The sequence below is a fragment of the Carassius auratus genome, chromosome 4 (assembly GCF_003368295.1).
Source record: "Carassius auratus strain Wakin chromosome 4, ASM336829v1, whole genome shotgun sequence".
Taxonomy (NCBI): Eukaryota; Metazoa; Chordata; class Actinopteri; order Cypriniformes; family Cyprinidae; genus Carassius; species Carassius auratus.
Window position 1 is genome coordinate 12,167,474 of NC_039246.1, and position 26,635 is coordinate 12,194,108.

Below are 26,635 nucleotides of genomic sequence, written 5' to 3' on the forward strand. Positions count from 1 at the left end.
TGTGCTCCACTGAGAGTACGACACAATGTGTGACACTGGGTTTCTCGTCCACTGGCCGGGTTTATCTGCAGCAGTTCGTCTTGTTTTGAAAAGCTTGCTGTGGACTCAATAACTACAGCTGAATGTTCTTCAGACATAATCTTTTATCTTAAACAGCTCAGCTAAAAATATCCTTACTCACTCTCATGCCATTCCAAACCCATTTCTTTTAAACATGGATCTCAAAAGGCCTTCAAAACTCTTCTTTTCATACAGTAAAGCACGTACCATGAGTTTACCACCTGCAAAAAAAGCACTTTAAAAGTTGCATGTATGGCGTGTGCACTATTTCTATTCCCATATATTCTAGTCTCAACGGCATGATATGATAGTTTTGTGCGAGCTATTCTCTGTTCTTCTCAAATCTAATACGATTAGATCTCATTTCGTAAACAATCGTGACCCACAAAGTCATTGCACAGCTTCTGAAAAGTACAATATACTGCAGTGCAAAAGCTGTATGGACTTCATAAAAAAAAAAAACAAGACATTTCTTTGTGCAAAACAGATTTTATATTTTTTATTCGATGTACATGTTATATTTAAATGGTATATATATATATATATATATATATATATATATATATATATATATATATATAAAACTATTTTAGAATCTTTAAATTTTGTGTGTAATATGACCTGGATGCAATCGAAGAGATTCAACCATGTCTGTTTGGCAGAAAAATGCAAATGCAAATACAAAAGCATTACAAGTTTTGATTAACATATATTAGCAACACCGGCGTTTGACTGACTGTGGTTATTGTATGATTTCATTGCATTGATGACTAAAAACATCTTAGATGTGTGCAAAAAGAGTTAAATCCTGATATTTTCAAATGACCCATCCTTTAAATGTATAATAAAACACACTATTATGCATTTCACAGACAACACTTGATTGTAAAATACATTATGGTTCAAACGTTTGAGGTCTGTCGTTTCATTTATTTATTTAGTTTTTATATTTATTTTAGAGAAAGTGAAAACTAATATTCTAAAATATTATAAAAATTTAAATGTACGATTTTCTATTTTAAAATACTTTAAAATATATTTTATTTGTGTGACAAGTTAAAATGAACAGTTTTTAATTGAAATTGATTTTCTTGGTAAACATTACGAATGTCTTCCCTGTCACTTTTGATCAATATACATAATCTATAATTCAGAGGGTTTATTCATGCAAACTCACCAGCGAGGCTCGACGTGACCGTCGGCTGAGGGGTTGGTCAAACGGAGGGCTGCTCAGCTGCAGTTTTTCCAGGTAACCGTCAGGAATCCTGATATCAGCAGGCAAAGACAAGCGTTTATTCAGGTCCTGAGAATTAAATCAGACACACATATGCAAGCAAATCAGTCACGAGGGACGAAATTAGCTCAGTTCTTATCAAAGTAGGAATCAGATTAATAATTGATGCTTGGTGACTGACTATTCATTTGGTGTGTCTCGTCTGAGAGGAATGTGTGTGTGCTGGTTTTAAATAAGATAGCGTGACTTCATAAAGCCGTTCTCAAACCAGAGCATTAGCATCTTCCATAAATAACCCTCCATCACGCTCTGAATCTCCAGCATTTACATCTCTCTCTCGCGCATGACTTTTTTCTTCACTCACAGGCTACTTTTAAATCCACACGCAGCATGTTATAATCTCACTGGGCAGCACAAGAAAAACTTTTTCATAACAAACTTCAGCACATTAATCTTTAAATTAAGCACATTTACCCACACAATTCTCATCACTTTAATGCAAAATAAAACCATTTGTGGCACTTTTTAAAGTGTTTAGAAAAGATGATTTTCATAACTGTCACAGCAATGAGAATAAATGAATTTGAACAAAAAACTAAAACACTCAAATGGCATGGCAGAATATTGAAAAGGAAATAATAATTAAAAAAAATAAGTAAATGAAGAATAATAATAAAAAAGAAAACTTTAAAATCTTAGTAAATTATGCATTATTACAAGCAAACATTATATCTGAGCATTGGTAATTATTTTATTTATTTATTTTTATTAAAATGGTTAAACCAATCAAAATTAGCATATTTTCTATAACTACAAACTTCGAATGGATAAATAATTTTATTATTTAATATGATTTATAAATTAAATTATAATGTACATTATTTATATATTTTTTATATATGTTGCAGTAAGGATATGTTGGTGGTAAAACTAAAATCAAAAAGACTGAAAATAATTAGCAAATGTCACAAAATCTTAATAGTAGAACACATCCAACAAATTTCTTTTTTTCCCCCCTCTTAATTATGAAATGTTTTAATGTGACCTTACACCTCTTCATGAGATTTACCTGTGGATTGTTAAATGATATCTACACATCTATCGGCTTTTAAACTGTGCATGTAGCTGCAGTAACCCAATTCATACAGCAGGAGGCAAAAGAGCCCCGGAGACAGATAGAGGGAGGAACACATGGCCAAATAACCAGTTTGGACTGAGGTTTGCAATTAAAACCCCAAAATAAGAAGCTTTACAAGCTTTATGTAGCAAGAGTGTGACGTGAATGTCTTGATGCATTCAGGTTAATTCTGATTTTTTTTTAAGTAGTCCATTTCAAAATCCTCTAAGTGTTATTCAAACTTTTTAACAATGTACTACAGAGAGAAAAAGAGAAAGTGGAAATGGAAGGAGTGAAAAAAGAAAGAAAAAAAGAGGACTAATCCCTTCCTTTCAGATCCTTGTGTGCGGTAAGACAGAAAGCCAGTTATTAATATCAAACAGCAGCCCAACCTCAACAGACAGACACAGATCTGTATGATTTGAAAATCACAGTTTGATACAGTACGAAGCAAATGCGACGCCTGTTTACAGTGATTTTTCTGTACTCAAAGGAAATGAAAAAGCCACATGACGCATCATAATCGCAGCCAATCAGAACATATTTGATGTTCAATACATAGTTTTAACGAGTGGGATTTTGGACCAATGAGAATTCACAATGGGCGGGACTATGTATTCTATTAGCCTAGACAGAAACAAAATCGTACTGACAAAAAAGAAACCAAAGATCTTGATTTATGAAATGTTCTGTTATTTGTTGTGGTTGTGGCTGGTTAAGACAAAAACTAGTCAAAGATCTCAAATCTTCAAAACCTGACGTTTAACACCTGAGAGTTCTCGAACTGCAGTTCCTCTTATAACATCTGCACCTGCCCACAAAACCTCAACGTTTCTTAAGATCATCTCAGCAAGGAGAAAGAGGAAGAGAAAAGCCGAACTAACAGGACGTGGGAGAAAATAGGAAAGGATGAGAAAGAAAACACACCAGAGGAATCCCTCCACCTACCCAAGGCCAAAAATAAAGCTTTCAGTAGTGACACATCACCCAGTCTGAAGCTTTCAGGGTAACACACACACACTTTCTACCTCCTCCTGTGAATAAGTGAGTGTGTGTGGCAGGTTTGTGCAGCTGATTCATTTATGGCCACCGCAGTCTGTCTTACCTCCATGGATATGCGCCGGTGACTTCTGGAGCGGAGACACACACCGGTGGGCGATTGCACTTCGTCTGAGGACGTCCCTGAGGCCTGATCGCTCTCTCCATCCGAACCCATCTTCAGATTCTCATGAACAATGTCTGCGAGAGACGAAGAGGAGGTTACAAAATGAAAATGTGTGATATATGTGGTGCGAGGTGCTTCTGGTCTAACTGATGAGCTATGGAAAGGGTTTCTGGGAGGTTTTATTAGCACATATACTCGTGCATGCAGTAGCTGAATCCTAATACTTACAATACTTCCCATATGCTTACACTAATACCCAATAAAAGAATGGAAGTTTGATCATATTATTTCATTTTTTCATGTTCATCATCTTTTATACTGAATTTAATTTATACTGAAAATAATAAATATAAAAATATTATACAATTAAATTCAATTTATTTTTGGATATTTGGATATTTATATTTGGCTTTTCAAAAGGTAAATGAAAATTTGAGAGAAAAAAAACTTAACTAAATTTAAATGAAGGAGTGTCATTATTATTATATTTAAAGTGATTAAAAATTATTATTTAAATAAAAACATTTTAACTTCACAATTTGACAAATAAATAAAATAATTTAATATTATAAATGTATATGTAATATTTTTAATAGTTTAATTCAAGGTGGAAATTTTATTTAAACGTGTAAAAAAAAGTATTTAAAATCAAATTATAATTATATTATAATTATATTATTTTAAAAACAAGTTTTTAAAAAATTACTATTACATTATCTTATGGTTAAAATAAGTTAAAAAGTATAATGTACTAATATACTATGGTTTGGGACACACTAATCTGACTATATAAGATAGACAGTGATTCGGGATTCAGTTTAGTGTGTGTGTGTGTGTGTGTGTGTGTGCGCGCGCGCTATAAATGCAGCATTTGATTCTTCCATCAGTGAAAGACCTTATTCATCCTTTTCCATTTAAACACACACACACACACACACACACACACACACACACACACTCATTCCAGTGTACATAAAGCGACATATGCACAGCACATCAAGCTGAACGTCTGTTAATAATTTTCCCGCAGTTCTTGATATTCATGAAAACCAGTCAACCATGACACTGACACACATCCTCTGTTCAAATTCACCTGTCACCTATCGAAAACAAGAAAAGTGTGAAGGGATATGCACTGTACCATGTGCTTTTTGTTTATACAGCACTTGTCTGTGAACAATGTCCTCAACTCTTCTCTATTACATAAAAGTTTGATCCAGCTTATCTGAGCTGGCCTATCATGATGTAATCAGGATTTAAAAACCACATGCACATTCACAAATTGAAAACCAGCAGCCGGGAATTAAGAGTCCTGTCCAGTCAACACGTGTTCATGTACATGTGCTTGTACATGCAGTCTTTTAGTACTTGGAAAAGGGGCGGCCTAAAAGCAATGGAAAATAAAAGCTGTTCCGGAAGAAAAGAGATTATATTACCGCATAAAAGAGAGCTGGGAACTAGAAAAAGAGTCTAAAGGTGTGGTCGTGTGGGCTGTGTAGATATATGGCAGGCTGTTTGCTGCTGTAAGGCCCCCTCCTCCCTCACCTCATAAGGAGGAGTCCCCCAAGGGTGACATATCGGCCCGCTCTTTTATCTGGCAGAGGCAGTAAAAAGTATCTAACCTGAGGGCCATCTATTATGGCACAGCAGTCTGCTGTCTGCCCACTCGGATATCTTCAGACCAGAGGGAGAGAAGTGAATCTTTCAGAAACTGTCCGGAGAAGTCTAAGTCATATTTTATGCCAAAACCACAAGAAAACCATACATTTATTTTGCATAAAGAATGAAGCAAAGAGAAAGAAGCATATTATCCTCATTAACTATCATTACTGAAATGTGGGCAAAAAAATAAAAAAAGTGTACTATTGGTATTAGGGTTGGGGGAGGTCTACAAATTTGGCATTGGATGATGTCTACAGTGAAACATCACGATGCCCGAAGCTATAGAATAATAATAGAAGAGAATAGAAAATATTAAATTAAATCATTTGGGGGAATTAATAGAAATAATGTCAGTGTAAAAAATCTTAGGCATCATGGTTTATATGCAGAATAAAATTTCTTGGTATTTCTTTTATATTTTGACCTTGGAGTGAAATGTGACCTGGACATATCTTATTAGAGAGACATGAGGAGGGTTCCAGTTTCATGACTAGCAACCGCTGTGGCCTCATTTCTGCATCCCTTCAACACCAATGAAGTCTTTTGAAACAGCAAGATGGTGTGTGTGATGAAGTGTGAAAGTGTGTGCAGTCGCAGGTAATGTGCCTTTTTTTTTTTTTTTTTATTAAATCCGACATACTGTGAGGTAACGAGTCACTCTGTCAAATCACGCCATTTCCCTCAGTTCACTCTCCCTTTCCTGACTTTCATCTCCTTCCACGTCCTCCTCTCAACATCAGAAGCGCTGTGCTCTTTCATCCCGTCAAGCCCGAGACAACCTCACTTGTAATTTTGATGCGTGTCATCTGTCTGCCTCACCCAATCTCTCTGTCTTCTGCTCTCCTCCACCCATCTTTTAAACACTAATGCTGGGAAAGTCTAGAATGCGCAGTGTTCTACTTTTCCAAGTGTGGCACGGAAAAATCCTGCAAGAACGAAAGTGGGTCAAACTCTAATAAACTCCAGACTGTCTTTGACTTGGAATGCGTCCTATTCAAGGAAACTCTAGATGATCACCTAACGCATTCACATCACAGCTTACAAATTCCACAAACGGTGCCAAATAAACAAACAGCCGCTCACTGACATCATTGTGTAAGGATAAGAATGCAGGAATTGGGGCGGTACATGTCTGGACTTGTGTCTGAGATGCTGGTAAATAACAGTCTGATGTATGAGAAGCTCCAAACAAACACACACTCACTCTGAGGGAAGCCGGACGGAACCGTTCAACTGTGACACACACTTCTTGTTCGATCGCCTCCCACTAACCTTCTCCTGACTCACTTCCTGCCAGTGTGTATATGTGTGTGTGTGTGTGTGTGTGTGTGTGTGTGTGTGTGTGTGTGAACACCCACTCGCACAGTTGCACGCATGCACACCGGGGTTAGACATGACTGCTCCCATGACGACAGGGAGATAAGGTTGAGCGACTCACATTCATAGTATTGCAAGATTTTGCAGAGCTGAATTTTTGACTCATGACCGATTCTTTAATATAACTAAACATTTTTTGAGAGAAGAACTGCTCACTTGCAGTCAAACTGAAGTAGCCAATAAAGTGAAAGTGGGCGTGGTCTTGGCAAATTTGGGATTGGTTGTAGGTGAGTGCGACTTGAGTCATTCACAAGCTTCAGGTGTGCTTCATCCACACCATGATCCTTAAAGAGCCACACAGATGGGAAATCAAAAATTACCTGTATTACAGTGTATGATGTAGCTGTCCATCAGTGTAAACAATGTGCAAATAATTAAACCAAAAAGTACACGATTTATAAAGTTATTGGCTTCTAAAGTAAGGAGTCGACTCTGAATCGCTGAAACGAGTCGTTATAGATTTCAAATCTTTTGCCCATCTCTATGTACGTCACTAGGAACACTTTGCATAATAATCTCCGCCTACCGTCTGGGGAGAAACGGAACTCTGACCTGCCCCACCCCCCACACAGACGCTCTGGTTGGTGTGAGAGCGTCATGTCGAGGAGACAGTGTGTTTTTAATTGTAAAGGCAAGTTTGTTTTATTTTCACTGCCAACGAATGAAGATCAGAGGAACCAATGGCTAAAATTCATTTTTACCACAATACCAGAGCAGTACAACAAATCCCTTTTGTTGTGTTCACAACATTTCACTGATGACTGCTTTTCTAATCTCGGTGAGTACAGCGGGATTATCAAAGCGTTTGGCCATAAAAGATGGTTCATTACCAACTTTATTTAGAACAACGAGCATCTCCGAATCACAACGCGAAGTATGATTATGAAGTTATGTGTCTGTTTTCTCCCGAGCGTCTTATCAGTATGTGTGCTGTCTGCAGCCTGTCTGCGCTGATCGTCATGTACAAACACGTCATTAAAATGAAGTGTTACTCCGTGAATACTCAACGAAGAGACATGAGAGAGATATCTATAGAAAGCTTGACATGTCTACTTTAAAACTAAACAACAGATATTCTGTGATAAAGTAATCCATGTGAAAACAACGCGATGTCTGTTTTTCATGTCTCCCTTCATTATATGTGACCACGCCCCCACGCTGAACGCGCTATTCAGATTCAAACTGAAGTGCGCGGCTTGAATACACCCACACAGAAGAAAAACAGCGAGACTGTTCAAGTTTTTTATTTTACTGTTTGCTTCGCGGTGAGAGGAATAAGACATAATTCACCCCAAACAGATGCTAACGCATAGTTTACCGTGGAGGTGTGTGCGAACAACCAATCCAATCTGCTTGCATGTTAGTTGACCAATCAGAACACAGTATGCTACCGAAAGGTGGGGTTTAAGGAAACTGAATCTTTTGAACAGCTTCGTGCGAACCGTTTGGGGATCTCTGAGAATTGAGGTAATTTTAAAATGATATTTTGACAAAATGACAATGTTTTTTAACCTTGGATGGATTTAAACCTAATGTACAGGACTTATAAACAGTGATAGGAAGCTTAGAATTTTCATCTTACTGGCTCTTTAAAAATGATCAATCATTAACCAACCCAGAGGTTTGAGCCAAATATTTAAAAATTAACCCTCAGTTTCACAGACAAGGCTTAAGAGTAGTTCTACACTAAAATGTAAATCTGAGCTGTTTTAATTGAAAGAAACTTGTACTCACAGATCATAAAATATATCAGTGCCTTCGTTTTTTTATCTTAAGATGCACAACAGTAATGCTTTTTTTCTACGCGGCATGTTTATAAAAATTACTTAAATGTCTTAATTGAACTATGGCCTAATCCTGGCTTAGGCTAAGCCCTATCTATGAAACCGGGCCTAATACTAATACATACTTAGAACAATTATTTTAAAAAGTAAACAATGAAGTATAATATTAATATTCTTTTCTGTTTATTTCAATATTTCTTTATTTTCTTAAAAAATAATAATAATAATAATATGCTAATTATATAATATTTTGTTCAGATTATTAACATAAACATTAATAATAATAACTAAAAATAGTATCATTATTTTAATAATTGATGTTCATCCGAAAAAATATATTAAAATGATTAAAATCATGTAATAACTGTCTAAAATTATTACAATTGTGTAATAAATTAAATATATTTAACAAGTTTAAATATTACTGCAGTTCATATCCAATTTTTGTTGTTTTGTCAAGTCCAATGCAATGGATTAAATTTTGTCTTTTTAAAGAATCATGTTTAATGCTGAATACTTCTGAATATGTCTTTAAATGAAGGCTCTCCGAAAACAGCCTGCAAGTGTGTTATAATTGGCCACTCACCGAGACGGCTGCCGTTTCGAGGCATGGCCATGAAGGACCCCAAACTGCCCCCGATGACACTGTGCGGTCGGCGCAGGGGAGGCTTCTTAAAGGAGCCCGTGTACTGGTGCAAAAACGAGTGCATGCTGTGGGAGGAGGGCGGCCGGCCATTCCTCACAATGGGCTCTGAAATAACAACGAGACCTCCATCAATACACACACAAAACATCAGTGTAATTGCATGAATAGATTTATATCCTCATAGGTGCAAAGCAGCCAATACTTCATTAAAAGTATTACTTTACTACATGAGGTTATGCTGAGGTCAAAGACAAGCTACAGCAATTAAAAGGAAACTGGCAACTTTCTAGAAACTGGTGACGTCTTGACATAATCACCCATATCTTTCACTTTCCATCAAGCTGAGTGATGCTGGGAAGGCAACACCTCCTGTGCTTTTCACTTTTAATCGAAAGACAAGCCAATCATCGCAAAGGTGTTGCTATAGCAACATTTAAACCAATAGGAAAGCAGCTGTTGCTACTGGAGCCAGTTGAGCCAAATCAACACAAGCCATGACAAAGCATCAATCAAACAAACTTAAGTTTTAATCAAAAAAGGGAGTTAATTATTAAATAGCTGTTGATATGACAACACATTATTAACCAATAGAACCACTGCTGACACTTGACACCCATGTGCCTTTCAAATAAAATATACACTGCATATATTAACTTTAATCAACGACTGTAGAGGTTATATGACCATCGCACTGTGTGTGTGTGTGTGTGTGTGTGTGTGTGTGTGCACCTGTCCCTCCCACCTGTTTTTGCTCACACCACCTGTCCGGTCAACCAACCCCTCCTTGAGCTCACACACACACCCATACACACACGCATGAAGAAAAACACACACAGCACCGCAGTGGTACTGCATTACATAAGGAGATAAAGAGCTGCTCCCTGGGACATTGTAATCTAAAAGTCATTCTACCGCAGCATGCTCAGATCTAGAACAACACAAACAGTGAGGCTCTCTGTCTCTAAACAACCCAAGCTAAAATGTCTTTCTTAAACAGAATGTTCTATTAAATTGCATCCGCCTAGGTCAAAATTGATTCCTTGGTCAAAAAGCACTAACATCCTGATCACTTGATAATGGTACCAACAGGTCTAGAGGCTCCCTAATAGAAACTATATATATATATATATATATATATATATATATATATATATATATATATACACACACACAAATGGAATATTGAAGTTAAAATGTAGTAAAAATTTAGTAACTTGTTTATTTCTGTGAGTTTAATTTATAAAGTCTTACATACTTAGTCTGCTGTGTTTTATTCCAAAAAATAAAGACAAAGACGAAAAAATATTTTATATTTTAAAAATATATTCCGAAAAATAAAGACAAAGCAACTGTGGCCCCAAACCATTTTACTTCTTACATAAGCGAAGGAAAAACAAAAACAAAACAGGCAGGCTTGATTTTATTCTTTGGGATTTTTTGTGAAGTGGTTAAGTCAAAATGAAGTTTTACTTCTAACATGACTGAAAATAAGAAGAGACAAACAATACAAAACCAAAACATCAAACAACACCGAAACAACACCTAACTAAAAACACAGAACAGAAAACATTTAGGTTTTGACTGCATTGTAAAAATTGGTCTCTTTATTAAGTTTGGAGGGGAACTAGGGTTTGATGATGTCAACAAAAAAGGGAAAGTCAAAATAAAAATAGGTAGATCAATAGCCCAATTCGGATTCCATGTTAAACAATGTTGTTTGCCCACTCTGTTTTGATGCCCGAGCATGAAATGCTGACTGTGTCGTATCTTCATTTATTCAGAGAGCGCTCTCTTTTTCACTGTGGTCGCTCTCTCTCTGTCTCTCATATCTTCCCACACCACAGCTGTCTCTCTCATTACAACAGGCCTTTCAACCTGCTTACTAAGGACAATCCAACCAAACACCAGGCTCTCACACACACACACACACACACACACCTGGCGCAGGTCTGATCAGCCCGAGCCCATGTGGTAAGGTCCCACTCACGGCCAGCTGTGCACAGGGACTTTATTTCCATACAAGCATCATGGAAACTCTGGAATGTTCCCCAGCTAACGCTCAGCAGGTCTGGCCGTGACGATATGTCACGCTGTCAGATGAAGGAAGGTCCCGCTGACCGACACCATCGGAGGGTGCGATTACTACAAAATATTGGAATCTGTATAGACGTGTGCTATTTTTCACACTACTGAGAAGAAATTGTCATTTTACAGTGCATAAGTATATAAAATCTAAACTCTATGCCTATCCGTCTTGTTGCTAAGCAACAGCACTCCTGAGGAAAATATTTCACGTCAGCAGAAACTCTTGGGCCCAAAGCGAGGATGGGTCTACGGTTGCCGTGCCGACAGTCTCCAGTGACGGGCTCTTAGGGGTCTTTGTGCAGCACCCTGAATGCCAAAATGAACACAGGCAGACATAAACTCACTCTCTTTCTTCCCTAATGAGATGGAGCGTGTTTCAGAGAGTGTTCGAAATGTAGGGGAACTACTAAGCACAAAACCACACACATGACTCTAAAGAATAAGTTTAGCATGGCAGATGGTGCACATGACTGTCCTGTTCTGGCAGCACCAGACCACAAACGTAAAAAAACAAAGACTGGCTGAAATTTAAGGAAGCAGTACAGAAAAACAATCCTTTTTTTTTAGTATATAGTATACATGTCTTTCTTGTGCGCAAAGGACTTTTTAACACTATAATATTGCTAATTATTAATATTAACAAACTAAATAATAGTAAATAAAGCATTTTAATACAATAACAAAAACAACAACATATTAATATATTATAATATCATAAAACACAAACACACACATTTAAATATTTCTAAAATAAATTGTATATATTTTTCAGTTATTAAAAATGTTACTAATAAAAAAAAATATATTATACTGTTATAAAAATCTAAAAATAAGTTAAAAGTGTCACTATGTTAATGTTAACATTAATTTACAAAATGCAGAAAGTGGTACTTAGAAAATACCTATTATTTTCTACACTATCTTGCACACATGAACACACACACACACACACATATATATATATGCTTCCTCCATGCTAAACTGTGCCTCCTGCATCTGACATCTTTCTGACTTCATCTATAACTGCACATTAAAAAGTCAGATCTTAAAAATGTGATGTGAAACCTAAAAGCAGTGTGTAATTTTCTTCATATTAAAGAGATGGAAACGTTCATTCATCTGCTCTCGTTTCCATATTGCATGCACATCTTTCCTGAGGGCAAAGTGAGACTATAAATCAAATGGCTCACTTAATGTAAAATTAACACAGAACTTATAAATCTTTAAATTAAATAAAGATTCTTTCAGATGTCCCAACAAACCTAGTGAAAAATACATCTCCAACATTATTTTCAAATAAAAGTTATTTATTTAAAGTAACGATTATTTTACATCCATCACAGTGCATAATATTCCTCTGAACGTTATTTCAGATGGGCTACAGAGGCTGAGGATTCACCCTGACCGAGATGAAGCTGGCAGAAGTTAGAAAACCTTGCTAATATGTGGATTAAAGGAAAGAGTAGAGATTGGCATAAGTTCCTTACGTAATGGCAGGCTCTTTATAAAACATTCATTAAAAATCGGCGGGTCAACAGCACTGCCATTCCCCACATTCAACACACAGCCCTAAAAACATCCACACTGTCAATGTGTACACGCAGAGCTGAGTGGGCACGTTTACACCGCTGTGCACTCACACTGGTGAAAGTAAAAAAAGAATAAATACAACCCCTGCATTCTCTGGATGCTAGTGTTAGTGTTTAGGGCATAAGAGAGAGGATGTTTTTACTGCGGTCAGACCAATGTCCACACAGTAATAAATGTTACCAGCTGCAATGCATCAGGACATGCAGATAAGGCCGTGTTCATTCAGATATAAAGATAAACACATACACAGACTCTGTGCCAACCCTACTAAGCTGTCTCGATATCTACAAATACAGCTAATGTCTAAGGCCCTATTTACAATAGTGCGTTTTCGTTTTTAAAATGCATAACTTTTGCTACTGTTACACCTATCGTTCACACTACTCGGCGTTTTCCACGTTCGACCCCGTTTTCGTTTAAGTGTAAACGGACAAAAACGGAGACTTTCGAAAATGATGGCGTGGCTGCCCACATGATCTCTCCCTTTCCTTGACGACCGAATAACCATATCATGTCTCTGTCGAGTGTGTGGGTGTATTTGTTTAAGCATGACTCACAATCGACATTTTCGGCCTTCTTGTAATCATTAGTTAATTTGACTAACAATTCCACCTCATCATCTGTCCAACGAAAAGACGTCCTTGCTTTTCCTCATCATCATGCTCATTGTTGAACCTGCCAGTGAATAGCAATTGACTTCTTGTTTACACTTATATGCACATGCCCAGGGTGCATGAATGGTCATGTGACATGCGCTTTTGGTTATGTAGTGTAGACGGAGATCGTTTCTGAAACAGCTGAAATGCCAGTGTAAGCGTGGATCGTTTTAATTCTAAAACGCTGTTTTAAAACGAAAACTCACTAGTATAAATGACTAATCTGAAATGTTGACACTCGCTAATAGGCACAAAATCAGATATGTCCATGTTTAATTTTGATTTAACCTAGTGGTAGACAAATATATCGCCAATGGCAATATATAAATGCTATTTTACATAATATTAATATAAATAGTTGCATAAATTCAATTTAATTGCAGATACTGGCATCAACCATAAAAAAATAATCAACCACTAGTTTAATCTGTGGTAAATAGGTTGCGCTGGTAAATATTCTGGGACTGTGTACATTTCAGACAAATGTGTGCTTTTTTTCTAACTATATTTTGGTCAAAGTGAGAAATGCAATAACACAGCATAATTCTGATGCCTACAATGTGATTTAATGCATCTATAATGGTTAAATATAATGCCGCAATTAGTAACTATTTTAAGTTTTGGTCAATTAAGGGCTAATCTGCATGAATTCGTATGATCTCAGTGGCATGTTTTTTTTCCTGACCTGTTTACATCCCACTGACGGTTAGGTTTAGGGGCAAAACTGCAAAAACTGCATGTTTTTTGTGTGACTCAAATCATACAAAAACACCATGTAGTTGCTTCTCCTCACGAGATCAGGTTGGGTTTGATTCAGTTCATTACATAAAGTTCATACTTTTTTTCTTTCTTTTTTTTTACTTTTTTTTTTAATTTAATTTATTTATTTATTTATTTATTTATTTATTTATTTATTTATTTATTTATTTTATTTTATTTATTTATTCTCATTTTTCTTTTTCCTGATTGTCATGGCCCCCTAGTATAAGCTTTAGACCAGTTCACATGCATGATTTTCTTAAGTGCATATGAATATATGTATGTGTATGTGAAATTCAGTTGCCAGAATAAATTACAAAAAATAATTTATAAAAAAAAAAATGCAAAAAAAACAAAACAAATTGCAAGCTCACCCTCAGCTGAATGTGTCCTATTTCAAGAGTGATTTTCGATTCAGCAACAAGGCCTGGACCCAGTTACTCTACATTCAAGAAATGTTTTACCACATTTCCCAATTGCATTAAAACCTTCCCTCATAGGTGCTCCAAGTCTGGGCCGAAATGGCCAAGGTAGTTGAATCTGTACTTTCAATAAATGAGGTTATTGTTTTACCTCAGGCAAGCACTAAATACACCCAGCCGGTGCGCCGGGGATGGAAGGCAAGCAGGAATGCTCTGGAACTCAAACCACACTGGCTTCCAGTTTACACAGAGTCTCATAGTACAGTCTGAATCAGTTTGTCTGATTCCAGTCCACCCGTCAGGTCAGCCTGAAAGCAAAGGAGCTCATTTAGCCCGTCCCTCACAAGCTGTCACATGCTCCCTTCCTCTCATTCTTCTCACAGGGGTGTCATTGCTGGTAAGTAATTACTAACCAGCTGAACATACAAGAGTGAAGAGAAGAAAAAGCACTTTGAGGAACAGGGAGATTCTTCTCAACTGAAATTGCATTGCTTCAGGCATTCAGGTTGACTGGAAGCATGACAGCAGACTCTTTCACATCAGTCCTGGCTCAGCACTGTTTATGGTCACAAAAATGGTGCAGACTTCAGTTATGACAGATCAGAATGACAGGTTTTCAACGGAGCTAGAAATGGTTGTGTCAGGGTGACTGACGCAAGCTAATGTGGTCAATACAGATAAACCAGAAAAAATCAAATACTCTGGGTGTAAATACTGTGAGAAAAAGAGAGACAACGAAAAGAGAGACATTAAGACAAGCTCGTTTACTTTAAATAAAACAAAAATCCTGGTTACAGTAAGAGACAATTTTTATTACTTCCTCTTTTTTTTTTTATAAGTGTTTATAGAATTTCTATTATTATTATTTTTTTCCAGTTTTAGTCATTTTAGTACACCAAGTTAAACTAAATAAATATTAGAAATGTTGCCTTTGAAACTAGCGGAAATATTTTCTTTAGAAAATATATTTTATTTCAGTTAACATTTCATTTCAAGTAACCCTGAATAGTACAGACACAAGACAAACAATGTATTAACAGGATTTGATGGTGGGAGGGGGAAAAACACAAATAAACTACACTGTCAAGACAACATAATGTTTAAAAACCTAAAAGAACAGTAAAATGTATGTAATGTAAACACTGATTTAAACAGATTTACAAAACAAAACAAAAAGTATCCTCTAAATATGGTCCTCATTAACTAGCATTTTAAGTGACTCAGTTTTATTCCCTAAAATTATTTAGTGTTGATAATCATTATGCAATCAGCAAACAGTTGACTGAGCTTAACTTGCACTCCTTTAACATAAAAAAGGGAGAATAAAGTCTCCAAAGGGTATAGAGAAGTGGTAAGAGTTCACAAAAACACAAGCTTCTCATTTCTGTTTTAAGCACCCCAGAATGACTTGACTGGTCAAAGTAACTTATACTGAAACAGAGTACACATACTAAGTTATTTTAAGGGATTCGATTAAATGCCCAGGATCTATTTCTGTAAATTTCAAAAAGAAACACAAATCACTATTCAAGTGCAAATCTCAGAGGTCAGGCCAAAGCGAACACGAAGCCATCTTTCTCATATCTGCAAGAATGCAGAATATTTGTCTTTAAATATTAGTGTAGTGATACACAGTGTTTTGAGGGAGCAATATATGTGAAATAAAGATGAAAATGTGAAAAAAAAATGAATGTTGAACGCATGCAAGACAGGTTTTCCACACTGCAGTGGTGTGTGTCATCATATAAATAGACTTTACTCAATTAGTTTTGTTAGAAAATCTAATAATCAGTTTATAGAGCCCCTGCGACCCAAGTCTTAACACAAGAGGTCCTTTTTCCGCTCCCATGGACCTCTTCCAGGTTTCCAGAGCTCTTGTTCCACAAGCTAATCAAAGTGCTAATAAATCAGCCTCTAATCTGAGCTACTTAACATTAACAGTGACCCTGCACACACAATATAGACACAGCAAACAACAGGAAAGGTACAGCGCACACACTCACCGCTGTCCTTGCTGCTGTTCTCCTCGATGGTCATCTGTTCGGCCAGCTCCGAGAGCGATTCATCGATCGTCTGGCTTCCACGCAGAGTGAGTGACAAACGTCTCTTAAACCTCTTCATCCTCTCCATGGGCCCCTGAGGCAGGGGGGGCCTGCAGGACAGACACACACACACACACACACACACAGCGTTAATCATCAGCAGCCAGTGAATATCTGTGGGTCATGCAGTGTGCAAAAAATCATTTTCATTAAAAACTGAATTTATTACTTTATTATTAAGTTCTGTGGCATTGAGGGTTGAGCGCACCCTATGATGTGTGTATTTCTGACTCATTTTTGAGGACAAAGTGAACAACAAAAGAAAAACAAGGACAATAATGTTCCATTAATCATGCCTTTATTCATTTCTACAAATGCAAACAGATTCTGAGTATTTTGCATTTGCATTTTAGAATTGGTTTAGGCTATCGCATGTCAATAATAATAATAATGATCTTACATTAAATTTAAATGAGAGTTTGTGGCTTTCATTGCATGTCAATCCGAATTTACTGTACTTCTCTTCCAGGAAAACAGACCAAAATACTGATGACTCAACTAGTAAACGCAGACATATGCCAATAAAATACTAGAAAGAGAACATTCCATCCCCCAGATGCTAGTCTCCGATTAGCTGATTAAAGAAAGAAATTATGGCTTGCTGGTGCATCTTCGGCAGTCACAACCCTCATACCTTCTCATTTACTTTTCCAACCAACAATTGCTCGAATGAATGAACTTTGAATGAGATTTGATTGCTTTCAATGTGGTTTTAAATTAAGAGTCCTTCACTAACTTCCTGTTTCAAAAGGGAAAAAATGCTTGTCAAACCATTTCATAGGGTCTTAAATATATACTGACTAACAGGAAGGCCTCATTTAGGTGTGTGTTTGTTAGTAAGTTTCTGTGGGATAGTTTTTTAAACTACACAGCAGGCCGATTAAACTTGCATGTGACAAGCACAAATAATAAAAAAACTCCACATTAATAATCCAAAGGCTTTTAATCAAATATTCATGAGACTGTATTTTGTTTTTATAGGCACTTCAACACATGGTTGTGCATTTTTAAAACACACACTCCCACATGCACCATAATTCCCTTTACACCAATGCATTTTCTAAATATAAAATGACACCGGGTCTATTAACAGTAAAACACATTAAAAAAAATTAAAAAATAAAAAAAGAGTAAAAATGTAAAACAAATAATTGTAATAATTTATGACTGAATGAGGGTTTTAAGTCAAATGTTCAAATGAGATTGCTAAAATCCTCAGATATTATTTATTCACACATTTATTTATAATAATACATTTTAAACAATAATAAAAATCTTAAAATATACATTTCTTATTGAATGAAAGTCAAAGGCAAAGGTTTAAATGTAAGAACAGTATTATATAAAATATAAATTTAATTTTAAGTATTAATTAATACTTAATTTTAATATTAAGTATTAATATAATATAATAATATATATTTTTAATAAATGTATTAAATTGGTACATAAAATAAGTAATTTGAAAAGAAAACATGCATAATAAATTTAAATGAACAAATGCCAATTAGGGCTGTGCAAATAATCTAATGTGATTTTCATCTGGTCAGTAAAGCCAGTCCTGTGATCAGTAGTAAATCTCCAGCGTGTGCTTTCAGATGGAGAGGCATTTAATACACACAGCCGTAGTTCACTGACAAGCTACTAGAGATCGACCGATATGGGTTTTTCTATAGCCGATGCCGATGTTTAGAGGTCAGGGTCAGCCGATGGCCGATATGTGCTGCCGATTTTTAGGGCCGATATCTTGGAGTTTTCCCTTTGATTTGCATGCTAAAATGTCACACTAATAATAAGTGGATGCACAACACATTTTTTCTAAACCTATCATAATTTATTGAGCACTGACTTCTCTTCATTCATCTTATTTTAGTGCACTGCACTGTTTTAAAATAAAAAAAATGTATCCAAAGTTAACCAAACAAATTAATAAACTGACCAAGTATTAAATATATAAAACAGGTAATATGTATATATATGTGTGTGTATATATATATATATATATATATATATATATATATATATATATATATATATATCTCAATCATTTACATAAAAGTTTTAGAGCATTTACATTTATCAAGTAGAATTTTTCAAGTTTGTTGGAACATAAATGTAAACTTAAATATACATTTAAATAAATACAATTTTAGAAATAAAAATCAATTAAACTGAAAAATATAAAAAAATAAATATATAAAAAATAAATAACAGTAGTGCTGCAAAGACACTAGCAACCAGCAACATTTGTGTTTGGTATAAATGACACAGAACATCTAAAGTGCATTCTAATTTCGAACTTACATCGCAGTCTGTTCATTATTAAAATAAAGTAGAGTCAACCAAACATTTAAAAAGTTACACTGGTCAGTTTAAATACACCCTATACCGGTCCTCTCTGCTGTTATGCAAAGGACGTTTTTGCTCATGTGAAGAGGATGATTTTTTCTGTCTAGTTTACATTAAAAAAATATTATAGTTTAACATTCAGATACATTGCGAATATGGAAACATTTGGATATGTGCAGAACGAGACGTGAGCAATAACCTCCAAATACATCTAGTCAAACCCGTGCTCGCGCGTCCTCGTATGGACTTAGTGCACATGGCATAATATCTTCTTTTTAACATAATAATAAGGACTTCTCATCTCCCAGTCTGCTGTGATGAAGTGAGCAGTTATCGTCACAGAGCTCTCCGTCCCCCTGGACGTCCACCCGTCTGTCGTCAGCGCAACAGAGAATGCTCGGGATAGTTCATCCACAACTTTTTTCTTCTCCTGTTCATAAAGATCTGGCACAATCTTTTCACTCTAACCTCTTTCCTTCATCATTATATCTGACAGGGAAGCCAAAGTGCGCGGGGCGTTCAAGCTCCTCCGCTCGGCATTATCACTGAGTGTGGACTGAACATGCGCCACTTTTTTTTTTTTTTTTTATAAATCAATCCGCGGGTCACGCGTATGTCGAACTGAAGATATTGATCGGAACGGATCACGGATCAATGATGATCCGTTGCACCACTACTATAGTGTCATTTGAAAACATTGCAGTTGCGTTTCAAAATACAACAACGAGCACCACGAAACCATTTAAAGAGGCGCATTCAGCGGTCTCCTTGACAGAAAACATTCAGCAAAGTAAAATGATCTCAAACGTATGGCGCGCTCTCTTCATTTTATCAAACGATCATAATCACATTTATTCATTTTACAGTCCTGCTACTAGCATTTTATTAATACTAAAACACCTTTAATTCAGGTGAGAAAGCTTTTTTTCCAAGTGGCTTTTGCACATAATAATAATACCGCTGCAGACGCATTTTGCAGCATTAAAGGTTATTACTTGATCATTAATTTAAACGACGATCGATCATGGAAATTATCAAATATTGACATTCCTAAATACAAATGAGTTGGATGGAAAACTGGTTATTGTCTGCATCAAACCATGCTTCCGAACACATGTGATTCACCGTTCTGGGCAGCTCCAGGACAGCTGTCTCTCCGAGCGCGGTGCTGTCTGTGAGCGGGGCGGAGTAACGGAGCCCTCAATCACGCTGCAGTGTTTGTAAGAGCTGACAACTTCTCCACCCCATTTACAGAGTGAAATTCTCTGACTACCTTTATCTCGCAGGTCTGTTGTTGAATCTTCCAAAAGTTTTGGCTCGGGGTGCTTCACATGCAGTGGCTGCAGCAGCACTTTCCACCGCGCCAATAACACGGGGCTGCCCGCCGACGTGCCTGACTTTAAATCGGCGCTACTAAACACGGATATCGGCCGATGCCGATATATTAAAAAATGACAAATATCGGCCCGATATATCGGCCGAGCGATATATCGGTCGACCTCTACAAGCTACGCAATATTGTGTTCATAATCACATGAAAATCGCATTTGATTATTTGCACAGCCCTAATGCCAATGCATTGAAATAAATTTAAATATTGAAATACACCTCATAGCTTGCATCCCTTATCATTATTAAAATAAATAAATAAACGTTGATTTAAGCATGATTAAAGGGGTTAATAGTCATGCATTACAACCCTTAAATGTAAAAATCACTCAATGCATGGTTTCTCTAAAGGCTTTTAATACAGTTTAATGTGTGTGTGCCTGTGTATTTCTCTCAATACATGCTGACTTTGCACGTTTTAGACAGGAAACACCTTGCTATGGGAGGCAGCGGGACTCTTTCTGTCCATTGTATTTTACCGTCAGACTTCACCCACCCAAGTTCACACAGGACTTATAGGTTTGTTGAGATCACAAAAGCAAGGTACAAATTAAACCCTCCAAGGTTCTCCTAGTTGAACCAAAAGTACAGCACATACTGATATTATTGGCCCCTATGCAATCATACAAATAACTGACGCACAAAAGAAGACCAGGTTACAGCGAGATGGTTCTACTCAGATGGTGTCTGATTTCAGGACGCCACAAAGAGTGAAAAGTTCATCCAAATAACACAAATCTGCCCGCAACTACAGGAAACGGCCAGTCAGAGCATCTGAAATTGGTTCCTCTCAAATAAATTCATGCACAAGCATGCATGCCATCTGTCTACCCAACACAGTCTAAAGAAAGGGGGGCCACAAGCTCTCATATGAATGATTAGACTACTAGACTACTGCTACAGGCCAATATAGCACCGACGGACAGTTAAATGTGCATACTGACAGAGCACATCCTCTCAAACAGCTGGTATCTGACTCTGCTATGCAGGACGGCAGAGTCTGGACACACCCTGTGGCCATAAGCGTGTGTTTTCATGGGCTTGTGTTTGAACAGTTGGCATTCCTTTGTCAGACCTGCCAGGAAAAGGAACAACCAGCCTGAACACACACATACAGACACTTTAACACTCGCCGAAGTCACCATCCCGTTCATTTAAGACACGCAGACATTATTCAGTGTCAGACTTTGATGTTTGGTCTACAATGACTTTATGTCATAAATAATACATTTATTAATAATAAATAAATAATACATTTAAACCGTGAATGTAAGGCAAGAAACCTTAGGTAAATAGGGTAAAAAAAAAAAAAAAAAAAAAAAACTAACAAGAGAGTTTAAGGTTTTATATATACTTTTATAGATCGGAATAAAACTATAAAGTTTTGTATATGTACTGCTAAAGTAGAGATTTCTAGCTCAGTGCAGGAGAAAATCTTAGTTTTGAGAAAACAGCTCTGCAAAATATGTATTTAATTGAAATATACAGATGCAAATAGATAAAGAGCAATAAAAAACATTTGAAAGTGTGTTTTGGATGTTTTATTTCCACAAAATCTCAAATCTGACCATTGGATTAAAAAAAAAAAAGTTTTTCACCATCTTCCCTTAAATATAAACTTATTAACAAAATATAAAATAAAAATTAACTTAATGCATTTAAATAAATACATACAGTACAGACCAAAAGTTTGGAAACATTACTATTTTTAATGTTTTTGAAAGAAGTTTCTTCTGCTCATCAAACCTGCATTTATTTGATCAAAAATACAGAAATAAATGTAATATTGTGATATATTATTACAATTTAAATTAATTGTTTATAAATGTATTATACTTTAAATTATCATTTATTTCTGTGATGCAAAGCTGAATTTTTAGGATCATTATCACATGATCCTTTAGAAATCATTCTAATATGATGATTCATTATCAAAGTTAGAAACAGTTCTGCTGCTTAATATTTTTTCAGAACATGTGATACTTTTTTAGGATACTTTGATGAATAAAAAGTAAAATAAATAAATAAATAAAAGAAGCTATGTTTTTAAAATATAAATATTTTGTAATAACAATGTACACTACTGGTCAGTAATTTGGGGTCAGTATTTTTTTTTTCTCTATTTTTTTTTTATAAAATCAATACTTTTATTCAGCAAGGATGTGTTAAATTGATAGAAAGTGATAGTAAAGAAAATATATTATTAGAATATATATTATTATAATTTTTTTTCTTTTGAATAAATGCAGTTCTTTTTAACCTTTTATTCATCAAATATATTAGACAGCAGAACTGTTTCCAACACTCATAATAAATCAGAATATTAGAATGATTTCTAAATGATCATGTGATAGACTGGATGTTACATGTGACACTGAAGGCTGGAGTAATGATGCTAAAAATTCAGCTTTGCATCACAGGAATAAATTATTTTTTTAACGTATATTCAAATAGAAAACTATTATTTTAAGTTGTATTAATATTTCACAATATTACTGTTTTTACTGTATTTTTGATCAAATAAATGCAGGCTTGATGAGCAGAAGAAACTTCTTTCAAAAACATTAAAAATAGTAATGTTTCCAAACTTTTGGTCTGTACTGTATATAAAATGAAATAATTTATATAAATTATTAAATCATTCCTAATAATTATTCAAATACATCTTGGTCTTCTATTGCTGTTGCAATTTCTTCAGGCGGTTTTAGCATGATTATAAAGGTTAATCACTTTGCGTCAAGACTAATAACAACCCTTTCAAAATGTAAAATCACTCATGCATGGCTTCTCTAAAGGTTTTTCTATTCCTCTTGAATCTGACTCAATAAAATAAACGCGTCACAAAAGTAAGTGTACAGGCGTACTGTTTTTTTCTCTCGGTTTGTCTACTTCTTGGTCAGCAGGACACTGACACTGTTGTTAAACTGACATGCTGCATTGTTGACCAATGAGCGAATGGCATCGGGACAGTGCCGTCTATGGTCACTGCGCCACCTCCCATCATTAAGCCCCCCGGCCTGGTGCAATATCCGTCCCCAGACAGCAGCTCTCCGGGGATCACACTGATAGGAAAGTGGGCTGCTGGAGGGGGAACAGCAGGCCGCATTAAGACTGATAATGAAAAATATGCAAAAACGGTTATAGGTCATTTGATATGCATGTTGTAGTTGGGGATTTTGGTCTACAGAAATTATACAGTCTAGTTTATTAAATGTAATCAACAGTGGACATCATATCATATTTTAAATTAAACACATACAATAAAAAACATTTTGTCCACAACATTAACATACACTAAAAGTTTGAGGTCAGTAAGACATTTTATGTTTATTTTATTTACTTTATGTTCTCATGCCCACCAAGGCTGCATTTATTTGATTAAAAATCCTGTAAGAAAAATGTATAATAATAATATTAATAATAATAAATATCTGGAATATCATTACAATTTAAGAAACTGTTTTTTGTTTCAATATATTTTAAAATGTAGTGATGAAAAGCGGAATTTTCAGCATCATTTCTCCAGTCTATAAATAGCAAGTTTAAGATCTAAATATACAGTAGATAGATAGATAGATAGATAGATAGATAGATAGATAGATAGATAGATAGATAGATAGATAGATAGATAGATAGCAGAATCCACCATGACACAGTTTGTCAGACACTGCTAAATTTGTTCTGCTATTGTCTCTTTTACTTTGCCCTTTCCATCTTTCTGTTTGTCTCCAGATGAGTAGTTTTACAGTCATCCAATCATACACGAGCATGGGAATCAAAGGCCGGGAGAGAATCTGTTTACATCCCTCGGGCTGGGATTAGCCCACCTCGCCTGTATGCGCTCCTCTTGAGAGATAAGGCGTCTTTGTGTAGGACAGAGAGGGTGTATTACCCACACCATAACAAAACCCTCATGCACCTCGTGCGGGCTGGGGGCACCCAGGAGCAGATAATACATCCCAAACTCACAACGGCTTCCCGAAAACAAACACATGCACTTGCACAAACCTGCAGAGCTTGCAAACATTACCGCTTTTTACCCAATAACTCAATCACACATACAAACAAAACACCAGGACTGGCGCTGATGAATTCTGGGACGACCCCAGCAGCCGGGTGGCACCATGGGCCGAGGGTAATTAGAGCGGAAAGGCCTGACATCAAACATCACACCACTCACCAGCCAGAGGCATCAAACAACAGGCTAATTAAGTGTAGCCTGGAGACACAGAAACTGGGTTAGTAAGTTAAACAGACACACTGAGATGAACACTAACACAATCCCCAAGTATTAAACCTGCGGGACGGTCTGTGCTGCAGACACCTTGAATCATTTGGTTTATTATAGAAAAGTGTACAATTACTTCTTTACCAAATTATTTTCACCCTGTGAGGATTAAAAAGGTAAAAGGATCCCAAAGACAAATATTTTGGGATCAGAATAACAGATAATACGGGGTTTGCGCTCTCAACTTTGGCCATTCCAAAGACAATTTAAATGTTACAAAGGACTTATATATCAAATAAATGCCGTTCCTTAAAACTTTTGTGGGGGGGGGGGGGTCCACAAAAATATTAAGCAGTATAACTGTTATACAGATAATATGAAATGTTTCTTGAGCAGCAAATTATTTCTGATTGATCATGTAACACTGAAGACTAGAGTAATGATGCTGAAAATTCAGCTTTGCATCACAGGAATAAATGACATTTGAAATATATTATAATATAAAACAGTTTTTTAAATTGTAATTTGTTTTCACAACATTACTGTTTTTATCAAGTAAATGCAGCCATGGTGTGTCTGTAAAAAAACACACATTGGTTTGATTTACCTCAATTTTTTTAAAATGGTATTTACATTTTACCTACATGTATAATGTCTTTATTATATTAAAGAAAAACCCTGATATTGTTTGCAACCATCATTGTTTGCACTAATCAGATAGATAATATGAACAATAATTAAAAATAAATGCAAATACTGGTTTATTCTGATTTGGTCACATATAAAAAAAAAAAATCCCCAAAATTCAACCTACAAAGTCGTATTTTTCATATATATTCCCCTTCAAAATCTACCCAAATGTTTAACCTTTACGTCACTCAGAAATTATAAGGGAAGTCTGGAAAACACATCTCGAATCTCAAATGAATATTGGAGGATTCTCGGTTAAGATTGACAAGCCAGGGAATTTTCGATTCTCTTTTTATCTCTTCCCAAATACACACAAACAAAAAGTCCATCCCCGTCGCCATGGCAACAGTCTTTCCTGGGATTTCTCAGCATCTTCTTTCTCACAGATCAGAATCTGGAATTTACCCACTCCGTACACCCAAAGAGAGAGAGATGGAGCGGCTGACTTGAGTGGGTGAGCGAGCGGCCAAAACAAGCGAAGGAGCAAGCGAGCGAGAGAGAAAGAGAAAGAGACATAGAAGAAGCAGAATGATGTCTTTGTGTTTGACTACAAAGCATGAGATCTCCACGGCAACTCTGCTCGTCTGCGCCAAACTGCAGGCAAGTGAGACTAAAATGACAAAAAAAAAGGCTAACATAGAGAAAGCTAGTACGCTTAACAGCGAGTGAAATTAGGCATATCACACGCATGACTGTACAAGCCGCTTCATACCCGGCCTGGTGAAAGCATCTGCTTACACCCATTATGTGAACTTCACCTTTGAAAAAGCCAAGCTCCAGAGATCAGCTACTGACGTCAGAAAGATATCGGGGCCTGTTGATGTGTTCCCTTTGACCTGTTAGCGTGCATTAGCACATCTGCCCTCCGCAGGACATCAAAGATGCATCGTCCCCGGCGTTTACACAGTGTAGCATAATTAGAGCCGCAGAAAGAGGAGCACGAGCGGGAGATCTGGCTGTTCTGAGCTTCTTTCATCTGTCCGTCCACTCCACGATGCTTAAAGCACTTGAGCGCGTCATTAGCACGCTCTTCAAAATCACTCTCGCCCCCAGCTGTAAAAAAAAAGCAATGTTCTCATGATGACTGATGGGAAGACAGATGGAATAAATGCATTCATACAGACGACTGCCTGCAGAGTCGCAGGACGGCTGATGTCAGGCACAATGACGAAGGCAAAAGGACGTGTCGCTTTGTGTTTGTGCATGAGAGAAGTAGTGTTGGTGAATGTAATATGGAGGAAGATCTCCAGTAGTTTTTGTTCAGGTATGGTTTGGTTTTAGGTTGCCAGGACTTTATGGCCTTAAGATTGCATATTATTG

At 36.3% G+C, this 26,635-nt stretch overlaps 1 protein-coding gene across 2 annotated transcripts in view; it reads right to left on the bottom strand.

Moving 5' to 3' along the window:
• cdk17 (cyclin dependent kinase 17) overlaps positions 1–26,635 on the bottom strand; it is a 51,422-nt gene that overhangs the window by 8,085 nt on the left and 16,702 nt on the right. The window contains exons 2-5 of one of the 2 annotated variants that reach the window (XM_026226809.1): positions 16,561–16,709; positions 8,986–9,150; positions 3,517–3,650; positions 1,238–1,363 (exon numbers count right to left, since the gene is read on the bottom strand). In XM_026226809.1, the coding sequence (XP_026082594.1) occupies positions 1,238–1,363; positions 3,517–3,650; positions 8,986–9,150; positions 16,561–16,687 (552 nt within the window). In that variant the 5' untranslated portion in view covers positions 16,688–16,709. The remainder of the gene's footprint in view (positions 1–1,237; positions 1,364–3,516; positions 3,651–8,985; positions 9,151–16,560; positions 16,710–26,635) is intronic. The other variant, XM_026226818.1, reaches the window with a different exon arrangement.